The sequence below is a fragment of the Archocentrus centrarchus genome, chromosome 13 (genome assembly GCF_007364275.1).
Source record: "Archocentrus centrarchus isolate MPI-CPG fArcCen1 chromosome 13, fArcCen1, whole genome shotgun sequence".
NCBI classification, from domain to species: Eukaryota; Metazoa; Chordata; class Actinopteri; order Cichliformes; family Cichlidae; genus Archocentrus; species Archocentrus centrarchus.
Window position 1 is genome coordinate 38764825 of NC_044358.1, and position 13280 is coordinate 38778104.

The 13280-nt window shown below is 39.4% G+C and overlaps 1 protein-coding gene across 3 annotated transcripts in view; it reads left to right on the forward strand.

Annotated features, from left to right (window-relative positions):
• Positions 1–13280, forward strand: part of lsamp (limbic system associated membrane protein) — a 1252509-nt gene that overhangs the window by 1205151 nt on the left and 34078 nt on the right. For all 3 annotated transcript variants that reach the window (XM_030743581.1, XM_030743582.1, XM_030743580.1), the window contains one exon: positions 8784–8909. In XM_030743581.1, coding sequence (XP_030599441.1) covers positions 8784–8909 — 126 coding nt within the window. The remainder of the gene's footprint in view (positions 1–8783; positions 8910–13280) is intronic.

The following is a 13280-nucleotide window of genomic DNA, read 5'->3' on the forward strand; positions in this document are numbered from 1 at the left end:
TGCATAAATCAATAAGATACTGTCTCGGTTTGGGAGTGCAGTGTAATAAATCAGTACTGGGTTTATATGCAGTCACCGTGAGCCACCCCAGTAAAAGTTTGCATTGAAAAAAGATGATAAGATATTTATTTATTCAAACGTACCACCACAGCCCATGTCCATTTATTTAAAAAAAATAAATAAAGGTACTTACTCATGTGTTGTTCTTACTAACCTGTAGTAACCTTTGATTCTGAGGTTTTGCTGAACCAGCTGTACTGAACGAGACAGGAAATAGGTCTGGAATAAGAAAGTAGAAGTGGTGGTGGTGGTTTCACAAAGAAGGGAAAATGGAAAGCAGTTGGTTTCTGATCTGAGCTGCATGGGTATATGGGTCGTGGGAGGTCTTGTGATCTCCAGTAACCCTCACATGGACAAAGCGACATAATGAGGAATGGTGTTTGGAAGTAAAAGAGCAAAGGGCAGGAAGTGGTATTAAACAGCTGGGGAAAAAAAATGGTACCTGTGGAGGGAAAGATGGACATCGCAGCCAAGATTCGGTAACCTTGGATTTAGCTTGTCTGGCCATCTTTGTTTTACTCATTATCATATGAGCAGTGTGATATCAGAAGCCTGTAAATCATATGATGGCTTGAATGCAACATCTGCTTTGCCTTTTTTTTTTTTTTTGGCAGGTCCCTTACACTTTGCAGGAGCCAAGCTTAAAATACAAAGCCATTGCTCCAGAGGAAGGGAAGGATTTACGGAGCTACCTCCGCTAGGCCGAGATAAGAATAACGCCTCATGTGGAATGTATAAACACAGTTATTTTTCATGAGGGCAAGAGCTGCCATTAGTTGGTTTTATAAAAGAAAAAAACAAATACTTGGCAGGATATTCTCTTCTGGAGCTTGTTAGCAAAAACTGGTACTACACCTTTGTACCTTCCACCTTCTGTTTCCTCTCTTTCAGTGCAAACACCAATTAACTGTTTGTGTGATTTACAAGTTGCTGCCCAGGCAGGACCCCTCATTGAAAAACCACCTCTTAACACAGACTTTAAAAGGACCGTCTCCTCAATTAATCACCTTGGTGTTCCCAAGTAGCATGAAGTTTACATTATTGGGAATGGGTGGAAACCTCACAGGTTCAAATACAGAAATTTGAAGTCCTCCTTTAAAAAAAAAAAAAAAAAAAATGACATAGAAAACTCTTTTTCCCCTTCTCCCTGGCTTCCATCTGCGCCTCTAGCAGGCCAGTGCATCTGTCTCATATCCGGTGTTCCTTTGAAAGCTTCACAGGCATCTTGGGTTTTTTTTTTTTTTTTTGAGCACTCCTGCTGCTGACGGCTACGGTTGGGATGAAGAAGAGGCGCTGTCTTCTTTTCTGTCATCACCTCTCTCATCTCCCTCTTTTTCTTCTCTTCAATTTGGGAAGAGTGTGTAGGGGAGGAGTGGATCCCGCTGGCACTGCCAGGTCACTTGAGTTTCTTCTCCTGCACTCGTAGCAGCAGCAACGGCAGCAGCAGCATCAGCCCACTTCTCAGACCTGTTTTCTTTTCTTTCAGTTCTGCAGAGCCAGGCAGAGGAAATGATAGTATGTATGTCGGCCCTCAGCGTCTCACATCAAAGCAGATCGGTGCTCCTCTATACTTTGTGTCTGGTGATGTTACAGTACACGCAAGCTGCTTGTTTACTTTATTTGTGTCAGTCAGGCAGTACAGGACTATCTTATCATTGCATTGAGTTAAAATGAATAATTGAAGGGTTCCAAACACTGAGACACACCAAACAGGGGCTGACTACGCTACAGAGAACATAAGGTGTGTTTGTGAGCGAGTCTGTTCAGTGGAAGCTGTGGCTCAGCGACAAAGCTTAGTGCACACACTGCAGACATGTGGAGATGCAGCGCGGCGATTAGAGCTCGCTCTTTTACTTTTCTTTGTCGGTTTCTGTATCCTTTGACCTTCTTTACTCTTTCAAAAATCGATCAGTTAGCCATATTATTGTGTAGGGGTGCCAATTCTTTGTGGCAGCTTTATCAAAGACTTCTCTGCTAGGGTGGCTTTTGTTTGCTTTTCCTGTATCTTTGACCCCCCAAAGTCCAGAGAAAAAGATTTCAGCACCCTAAGTGTTCTCCTACTTTCTATAATAACAGCTTGCCACGTGAGGTCAAGGTGCTAAAGCAGAGATGCAGAGGGGGAAAAAAATCACATACACAAAGTAAAAAACACACACCTGCAATTAAGGCACAGCAGGCGCTTGTTTAAAGCCACATTATTTTGTCTCTTGACTGGGGCCATCAGAGGGGCTCCAGTCAGCTGGTTATATTGTTCTTTTCTGGGGGGGCTTTAGTGGGGAGGTTTTCAGCTGACCTTGTTTATAGAGAGCAGGTAATTGGCAGTAAAGCTTCCAAGCACTAAAAGCTAAGGAGCTGCAAGTGCTTTCTCCTGATTATCTTCTAATGGTTTCAAATTAGCTGAGCGTAATCGTACGCCTCTTCTGCACTCGCTGCCACATCACTCCTCCAAATGTCACATTGAGAGCCAGCGGGAGGTAGATGTTGCAGAGAGCAAAATGAGCCCAAGGGGGAAAATCCAAAATATGTCAAACGGTATACACAGAGCCGCTGACAATATAAATGATTTATTGCTGTACAGTAATTTAAAGTCTTTTAATGTAATAGAACAGAGGCAATGCAATCACTGTGCTTGTAAAAGAATATGGACCCATAATGTTGTTTTGTTTTGACACGGCTCTTTATTTTCTGTCCATAAAGTCATTTGTCATTTCATTATCATTTGTTATTTTAACCAGTGGCCTGTGATGTAAGCGAGTGAATTTCACGGTCGCGGCACAAAGCTGTCTTGTTTACGCTTTTTTACATGTGTCCTAAAGAGCGGAATGGAGTTTGGCGCCGTAATCCTTCAACTGTAATGAACAGTTTAGCTGGAATATAAAGCAATCCGACAGAATCCAGGGAGGCAAAGTTACATCCTGTATTCTCTCCTTCCCTCCCTGCTTCTGTTCAAAGCCCTATTTAATGTTCAATGCAGCTTTATTTGAGAAGGGCCACGTGACATAATATGGTTTTTGTTTCTTGGTTTGTTTGTTTGTTTGTTTTTTGATACATTAGAGTATATAGTAGTTGTGTAAAAATGAGAGCCGGGGAGTTGCACAGCAGAAAAAAAGCCATAATAATATAAATAATATGAATTTTGAAACCAGAGCAGGGACAAATGCACTATTACAGACTTTTTCAGTGCTTAATAGTATATTTGTCCCCAGCAATCCTTCTGCTATGCTTCAAATATTGGTCCAGTCTTGTCTGTGATTGACAGAGTTCCACTTTCTGTATCACCAATCAGGCATGATGCCTGTATTATTGGTGTATTTATTTGTCTTTAACTTGCAGGTCAAACCGCTTTTCTAGCTTTTTCGTCACAAGTGCAGAGCGTTCACATTAATCATCCTCCTCCATGTTGTGACTTTTGTTCAAGAGGCAGTTTTGAAAGGGCCAAATTAAACATCTTAGTATTGCTAAATTGCATTAAGCTGTAACTCAGCTTCTTTTCCCCAAGTCTTTTCTTTTAAGTTGCACAGCGCACTCTACATTTAAATTAAAAGTCCCTTTTTACAAGCACTTTCTCCACATCTACGGCAGACTGGAGACACTGTTGCAAATTGTTCCAAATGAACCCATTTTTGCATAAGGAGATGTTTTGTGATTTGTCATTGCTCATTGCACACAGTCATGTGATTGCATGTATAATTAATACAGACTGGCGGAACACATTCGCAAACTGTTCTGTGCATGCTTTGATTTTTCCAATCTTATTAGTAGACATGAAATTTTAAGTGATTCTGCAAATGCCTCTCTGCCATATCTGCACATGTCAAGGGTTGTATTGTTAAACCCCCTCGAAATCGTCCTCGCATATTTTGCACAGTACTTCAAGCACTGCTGTTAACACTTTTGTTGGTATTTAAGGTGCAGTGTGTCCTTGAATCGTTGTCATTTCCAGGAATATTGGACTGGAACAAATTCAAGCTGAATGAACAACTTTAGAATGTTTATTGACATTTAAGTTCTCTGTGATTAAAGCAAGGCAGGTGGTAAAATGCTCAGATTCTTTCCTACAGATGAAGTAGATTGTTGGCATTATTATTTTAAATTGTATCAAAACCTGTAATATAGCAAATCTCTGGCTTGAAAGTTATTTTTTGATGTGCCGTCTATTTATAAATAATAGATCTAGATGATAACTCATGAGCCACATTATCATCTTGGTTTGATTATTTTGTAATGTAATAGGTGTCTGTATCTAGAGACCGTTATAAAGGAAAGTGAGTTGTTATCATGCAAAGACAGACATTTATTGCTTTCACTGCCCTGCCTGCCAAGCATCCCTGTGGTGAATACTTAGTCACAAGGACTAAGGAACTGCCTGTGGTTGTTTCTCTGCCTCTCTCATCTGTGCATGCTCACACTTAATGCACAAACCTAAAACACAAACACATTCCTCCCTAATTACCCCTCTGCCTCGCTCTGCTGCATCTCACTCTCTGTCTTTCGCTCTCTCCGTTTGAAGTTTGAAATGTGAGTTGAAAGCGAGGTCAGAATATTTATACAGTTTACATCAGAGATTTATCACACAACAAGAGATCATTAGCCAAAGAAGACATATTATATATTTATTTTGACTTTTTACATAAGGAAACCTACCGAACCTGAAATGGAAAACTGCCCCTTTTAAACCATAGCTTGTGGTATATTTAGCTATGGGTAAAAATAAATTCTGCTTTTGGAAGTGCACGAGACAAATGAAGTTAAAAGGGAGTACATCTGAGAATGTTTTCCCCAAAGTGTAGAGAAATGATTGTTTATGTGAACTGTATAAAGTTTAAGATTAAATATTTTTTCTATAACTCACCCGAGCCCTGCCATCGTGCAAACATCAGCAAAGAGCGCTGTGCACTGTCGATTTCATCCTCCCTATAGTTACAGAGGTAAAGCACTTTTCAAAAAAGCTGCCCTTTCCTACATTGTTCCTTGAAGGTTGGCCTATGACTAAGATTACAATTCACTTTATTCTGCCTCCTTCCCCTCCACTCCTGACATCTGGACACCAGGCACTATGTGGCCACTAGAGCTGAAATGTCATTCACACTTCTTTTCTTCACTAGTGTATTGCTTTGTTCGTCTCCTTTCCTCTTTCCCCCAATCTAGCCGTCTCTCCCATTTATAGAAGTGACAGGGTTATCAGAGTATGAGCAGTTGTTTCCTCCCAGATCCATTTTTATCTATGTTTCCGAGGATTAATTCTCCAGTCACACTTTCGACTCAGCCAATCAACTTTCCTGCCTGGCGTTGGTTGTTTTTGAGGTGAGAAAAAAAAAAGTCAATTGGTTTTTTTTTGTCACCTCGATCGAACGCTTCCACCCCACCCCCACCCCCATTTCATCCCAGCATATCTGATAAACCCATCTTCATTTTGGCTCGGTCATTTGACTACAGCGATAACTCTGTATGACTTCATTTAAAACGCTGTTTGGAACGATTGTGACTGTCTTGTCAGTCGGTATTACAGAAATTGTTTGCTTGGGGTTGTCGTGTGTGTGTGTGTGTGAGAAAGAGCGGGATAGGATGGAGGGAGAGACATGCTAGTTGGGGAGAAGCTTTTAGTAATGCTGTACAGAGACAAAGCTTCTATAATAACTTTGCTGGAGAAGCAGTCTGAAAGATACAACCAGCGAAATATTGCTTCTTGGAAAACATGGTCGATATGGAGGAACATGGCAGCTTCATTTCAGTTCAGCACTGCAAGTCCTATTACATTTAAATAGCACAGTAGTACATATATTACACATAGTGCAGATTTTCCATTTATGTTTTTGTTAGTTATAAAGTCAGCAACACAAGAGACCATGTCTGGGCACCAAAACGAATGGTGTGCTGCTGAAAGCATGCATCACTGCAAAAATAAGTCAAAATACCTCCTGGCATGGATAACACCCACAACTGGAGCGCAATTGCAGCACAGTCTTTATTGTAGGGCCACTGAGCAACTTTAATGGAGCAGTAAGGGTTTAAGTGCTGTGTTTATGGACAAATTGACTACAGTTGTTGAAAGCTGGAAGAGTCTGTTAAAGTTCCAAAAAGGCTTTTTACACCTGATTTTGGGGGACTTTGACCCTTTTAAGTAGATAAATAATACATTTTAATGGTTTACTTACCAACTTTGATTTTTATGTGTAAATGATTTGGATGATTTGATAAATATTCATCGATTTTGGTCAATTGCTCTGCCTGGATTTGCAGCACAGATGCTCGTTTTTTTGTTTTATTTTGTAACCGGGGTTCTGTGTGGGGTGAGGTAGAGGCTTGTGTGGGCGTTAATGCAGGTCAGTCAAAATGGCTTCAAAATTCCACGTCTCTGGCTTCAGAGGGTCTTCAGTAATATTTGTTCTCAAAGTAGGGCTTTTGTGCATGTAGTTCATATGTTAAGGGCAAACCCAAATTGACTTTCAAATTAATAATGGTTAACCATAAATGTTACATGAAAGAAAGGACTGAACTGTTTGAAAAATGAAAAAGAAAATACAACACAGTTTGTCCGTTTAATGAAGTATGGATAAATATGGATATTCAGCCTTTTTGCACATTGTTGCCATGGAATATTCACAAAGCATGATTGTTATGTTTTATCAAGAGTCATTTTTTTCATTTATTATTTCATGATGATGATTTTGTTTTGCTCAATCGCAGATAAAACAGATTCCACACCAGCACACTAATATAGAATGTAATTATTGCTATATATTACAGGCCGTGAACTACAGGTGTTTAATTTGTGTTCATTTTAACAAAACCTTCTATGACTTTGAAAGTACGTTTTCACTCTCGATTAGTTTAGTACATAGAGAGTATAAAAAAAGCTGATATAACGCCATCTTTTTTCTTTAAGTTTGGCGTCACATAGCTGAAATCTGGATCTCTGGAAATCTGGATTGTCAATCACAACATGACCACACTCTAAGACATATCCTCCTTTATTACCTATATTACTTTAAATGTTACCGTAATGCAACTAGTGATTAACACCATAACCCTTAGGAGAAACGTTTACCTCACAGTAATGAGCTCATTGGTCTGAGGTGTAGCCAGGCACAGCTTCCTGTCAGGTAGAGCAGCCCATCTGCTGACTGGAAGGTTAGTGGGTCATGCATGTGTTCAGTGCATGAACACAATGATTTCTAAAGTTGCAGATTACTTTTTTACTGTACAGCTTTTCTAATGAAAATAAAAGCGAACAACTGCACACAACGAGTAGACGTGGCACTTCAGGCTTTCGTGTTTTGCAGGCGTGAGCTCTCACAAGGTCTGATGCGCGATACGGGATTTACTTTGTTTTGGGTTTTTGTTTGGTTGGGTTTTTTTATGCTGGGTTGTAATCGTAATGGCAAAAGTAATACTTTTCATTTACAGTATGTTTTGTGATTTATAAAAATTAAGTATAGTTACAGTTGGGGTCACTGGAATGTGTTGTCATGCATATCTGAAAATAAGTGTTTATCAAACAATGATGCTAATAATGCCTATAATTGATTACTTTGTCTTATACAATGAAAATGTAGCTTGCAAAGAAGAATTATATGTATGTATTATTCATTTATTCAGTGAATGAATAGCTGCTTTTGCCATCTGACTGTATACAGTGATATAATGAAAATCAAAATAATAACATAAATTAACATACATGTCTGTTTATAATCCATGAGCAAAGCAAACAACCACTGCAGACCTGAAAAAAAACTGTCCATAGGGCAGGTTTTTGCTAGTAGTGTTAGTAGATACAACATGGCTTAAGGTTTGCTGAGCCCAAAGGAATATAAACCTCACATTCACACGCACACACACACACACACACAACCTGAAATCCACCCATTTTACTTATAGTTTTCAAGACTTGCTTTTTCCATTGCATAATGCACATTCCAACATTTATCATAATCCAAAGTCATTGATCATTTTATGTATTTTTGGCTTCTTATCTGCATATACAATACCTTATCCCTGCCAAATCAACTGAAGTTTGTAAAAAAATTAATTCTCTCTACACCTTTCGTGACTGATTGCACCTTAGCTTGCTGACTCACTTTAAAGCTGACTGTAGCTTCTTAATTCTTCTAGTTTGTTTGTCTGTTTTCTGTGTGTGTGTGTGTGTCCGGGGGGGGGGGGGGGGGGGGGCAGTAAAGGGCTGTCCCTCCTCTCCGTGTTTCTGTTTGCTTGTGTGGGCGTGACAGCAACAGGAGCGATGTGTAAATCGGTGAATGCAAGGCAGGATGATCTGTGTCGAGATGAAACAGCTCCGTGTTGCTTTGAACGTCGGTGTCAAATACACACGCATGTATAGCAGAGTCCTCATTTCAACCTTCAATTTTGATCATATGTTAAAAACCTACTTCTCTGAAAGTAAACTCAGAATCTGCAGCGTCTGGTGGGCCCCCGTATGACAAGAGACGCAATCTGTTTTCATGAGCTCGGGTCCCCGGGGCAGGGGATTAAATTGCTTATTTGGATCCTGGGTTAAGAAAGTTTACTGTAAATACCTTTGAGGGCCATAGCAGCAGGGGGAAAAAAGTTCTTTAAAGCTTTTTTTAAATGAATACTTTTAACTGACAGAATCCAGGTTAGCTTGTGTTCCCATCTAACACTGTGTGGCAGATTTGGTTAAGAACGTTATGGGAGTAAAGCAGCTTCATGCATTCTTAACGTTGATGTCATTTCTCTTGTATCTTCAGTTCCAGCCAGCATCTACCAAGTCTCAAATGACATCACGGTGAATGAGGGCACTAACGTGACACTCAGCTGTTTGGCCAGTGGCAGGCCGGATCCTGCAATCACTTGGCGACTGCTCAACCCCTCAGGTAAGAATTGTGCAATCAGTACTCGTTATCAGATCTGAATACAAGGAGATTGATATTTCTATAAATTTTGCAGTAACAAGACTCCCACCACAGAGCATCATTGAGCACAGACATGCCTATAAATAGATTGATGAAAGGAGAAGCTAGGTTGCAAAGTGGCTTGCAAATGTGCCAGGCTGTGATCAGGCTAAAGCAGCTCAAATAGCATCCTCTATATGAGATATGAGCCAGTTGGAAGGGTAGGGGTAGGTGTGGCTGTGCTGAGGTACCAGCTGGGATTGAGATCAGTTGCCCTGCCTTGACTGTGGCTGAAATTGACTTCCCAGCCTGTCTGAACTAACACTGCTTGATTTTTTTTTTCTGTTGCAATCTGCATGTCATAAATCTCAATGAAACTCACTGTTTATAAAAAATGTCAGGATCAAGTGTCCATAGGTGATAAAGATCTCAGAGTCACATTGAAAATCATAGGCAAATGCACACACACACACACTAATTTTTGACAGTTTAGGCACATGTATTTCTACTTTCCTGCAGCTGTGATCAGAATTTTACATACACATCATGGCTATGAATGTCATACTAATTTCAGGATTTTAATGATTTCTTTGAATTGTTCTTTTTCCAGTGTGGAATCATTGTTCAGCATGCATCTTTAATGACTTTCAAAAAAAACAAGAATAAGGTGAATTTGTTTTGGATTTTCTCTAATCGGCACAAGGTTAAAAGTAGACATACAGGCTCAGTTATATATATACATACATACATAAAAATCAGAAAATGAAACATGCAAATTTTTTTGTTATTTACAGTTTCAGATGCAGTATGTTTACTACCTTTGTAAACAGCCCTTAGTAAATGCATGACTAGTAAACTTTGGAAAGAATCCCTGCAGTCACTCCTTACATGTAATTGTCAAGCTGGTGTTTATACATGCCATTAAAGCCTGTACAGGTGGTGTGTTGTTACATCTCTCCATACATGTGCATACCTCAGATAGTGGCGATACCATTGCTTTGGGATTTAGTCCAATTTCAGAGAAAAGATAAATGTCTCCAACTGCTGATAAGCTTGTAGTTTGATGGATGAAGATGCTCGAGTTGACAACATCTCAGTTTGATAGCAGCCTTGCTCTGATGTAAAGCCTTTCTATTTGTGCGTCTTTATCAATTACTGCATCAGTTTGTTAGCACTACAGACATCTCTCATCAAATACATCTGTTTCCTGCACCTGGAAGCAGCAATTTTTGTTTCTTTTCTCTGTTTGCATTAAATAAGGGTGACTCTTTTTTTCACCTAATTCTGAAAGCCAGACGAATCTACAGTAACTGGCTGCCTCACAAAACTGTAATGAAAAGTGAAAGCAACCTCCTATTTTCTGTCTGCAAAGCTGAAGGGGAGCCCTCAAAGTTCAGAGCTACTGCAGGTAAAGCTCTTTTGTAAGTTTAGACAGCTTTTGTTAGGAAATGGATGGAAATGTAGGAGAGGGAAGGAAAAGCAATATTCAATAGTGGATGTCTCACTCTGTAATATACTTGGCCTTAATGAGTACAATACGCCTCTGCATGTTGTGTACAACAGTTCAATAAGGTAGCTTTTCTCTTTACTATCCACTTTCTTTTTGTTTTACTGAGGAAATAGAAGGCAGACCACCTTTGGTAAGTCTTTGTTCTTTACTGGAACAGTGTGATAGAAGGAAAATCCCATCAGCATCCTGATAGTGTTGGTTCCTATGCATGTAGATGTGGCTTCTGAAATGAGGGCTCTCCACCATTTGAAAACACTGGCAAAATTGTTATTTTTGTTAGTATATGTCAGGCGTCTTTTTTTTTTTTTTTGCAAAATCCATAATTCTGACCCAGCTCAAGACCATATGACGGACTGCTGGGCAAGATAATGATGTCTGGCAGCTTGTGACTGCTTCATGCCTTTGCCTGCAGAAGTGGCAGCATCACTTCATATAGCTAGTGAGGCTCTCAACTATTTGCTGAGACTCACAATTGTTCATGAGACACAAAATGTCAGTTCAACTAAAGGCCCGAGTCTTTCACTCAGTCCTAATTATACAGTGTAAAGAACAAGTTTAAGTCACCTTAAAGTCCATAACAGTACGGTCACATAGTGAGCAGGCTTTAAAGCATAAATGAAGCAGCAAAGACCTGGAAATATGGATCGTACTAGATAAATGTAATCACCGAATAAATCAACAAAAGCAATAAGAGTCCACATATGGTATTAAGCCATGCATGTATGAGCTACTAAATAATTCACGTTTCTTAATTTAGCTTTAAGTAACATATCTTTTTGCACTTCTGACACAGAAAACAACAACATAGTTAATCTCCATCATAACCCATTGCAGAAGGCTACATTTTCACCAGTTAAGTGGGAAAAGGTCATTTTTAAAGTCAGGCTGTGAGTTCAAACCAAGAGACCAGGTGTATGCATGCTCAAAAACAAGGTTACTGGTAGCACTAGCAGCTCATTACAGTCAAATGACTGTTCAAATGATGATTTTCTACGCATCATGGTCCTTCACGCCATGCGCTCACTCCGGTCCAGATCAGGCAGTGCTATAAAGGAAAAGGGGAGGAATATTCACACATTACATACAGATATTACAGACCTAAGTCAACTCTTAGATCAGTAAAGACAACTTCTAAATTTTGTGACTCTACTGGAGCCTCGAGTGTGACTCACCAATTCTAATGCCAAAGTCTGGCTGAAGCGCGTGCTTGCATAACCACATGAATATTCATATTCAGACTGATGACACGTGTGCCTGTCGCTGTGCATGGTTGTGTGAAAATTCACTGGCATCCATACGCACACACAAACACAAGATAAGCTCAGCACATAGACGCATTTCTTAGGCTTCTGTCTTTTTAAGGCCCTTCTTTAATCTTGACCATCTGCATTCATGTATCTCCTAAATCTGATCATCATCCAAACCCTAAACTTCCTAAATGGATGTATTTGGAACAGTTGTCAGGATACTAAACTAAACATGGCAGAATAGAAGTGAGAGAGCAACAAACACAGGCAGAAACACACTCACAGAGAAAATCATCTTTAAAACAATAGCCACTTTTGTTGACTATCTTCTTAAAGTCAGGAGAAAATAGTTCTCCAGATCGATGACAGCCAGAGATGTTGATTGACAGATTTTCTCTTCTTTCCAACTTTAAATTCTCTTCAGAACTAAATGAGAAATTATTTAAAGAAAACGGATTTGCACAGCCTTGACGGAAAATGTTGTACAAAGGATAAAACATGGTGACACTTTATCAACTTCAAAAAATGTCCTGGTGGAAATGTACACTGTTTTATGAGGATCAAACAGTCCCCGTTTTGTATAGCTTGCAAACACATATAGAAAAGTCCTGTAATCTGGACTATAATGTGCCAGCTACCTGGATTAAACCATAAAGTTAATGTAATGGTTTGATCATATTTTAAAAGTTCCAAAACCAAATATGCAATAATAATAATAATAATAACTGAAGTGACTATTAACCTGCTTATAACAGGCTGATACAGACACCAAAACAGTCTGCTTTAAATCAGACTGCCCAAACTGTAAAATTCAACAAGCCAAAGTGAATATAACAACCCAAGAAGTCAATCACAATCGGACAGTGAGCCAGCTCTGAGTACAGCATTGTAAAGTTTTGTCTGTAAAACTTCTTTTCTCAGGGGCGCACAGATAAAACCTGAAGCAATTTCATACAAACAAATAACTCGAGTGACAAATGATGCCTCCGGTGCCATAGCTGAGCATTTTCAGCCAACTGCCTGGGTTGATGTCCCAACCTAGGATTTGTTTATAGCATAGTTAATAGCAGGATTTCTCTGGGTGTCCACATCGATTACAGCCATCATCTGTTTCTACGGGGCCATCCAAGCTGAACGCCAGCAATTCACAATCTTACGCCTGTTATTGTTGCTTCCTTCACCTGGTTTTCATGAAGCTAATTTGATCATATCTGACGCATTTGATATTTTAATGACAAAATGTGGATTGAGAGATAAACATCTTTCTGTTTGTCTCTCAGTCTACTTTGCATGCATTTGCATTTCATCACTGAGACAAGAAGACTAAGATTAAGTAGAAGGGATGGACAAAAATAGCTGAAACTAAAGACAGTTTTTAACAATATTTAACAATGATGAAATTATGGCAGATTGTCCTGTCCAGTTGGATAATGTATACATCTTGCTATAATGATCATAGCGCATGTGTGTATATATGTCTGTTTGCACCCTATCTCCTCCTTAAAGGGTGGGCCAATCTCAATTAAATTTCGGACAAATTGTCACATATATCAATTTTAACCCCAATATGTTTTTAGAAAGCATTTATTATAAATC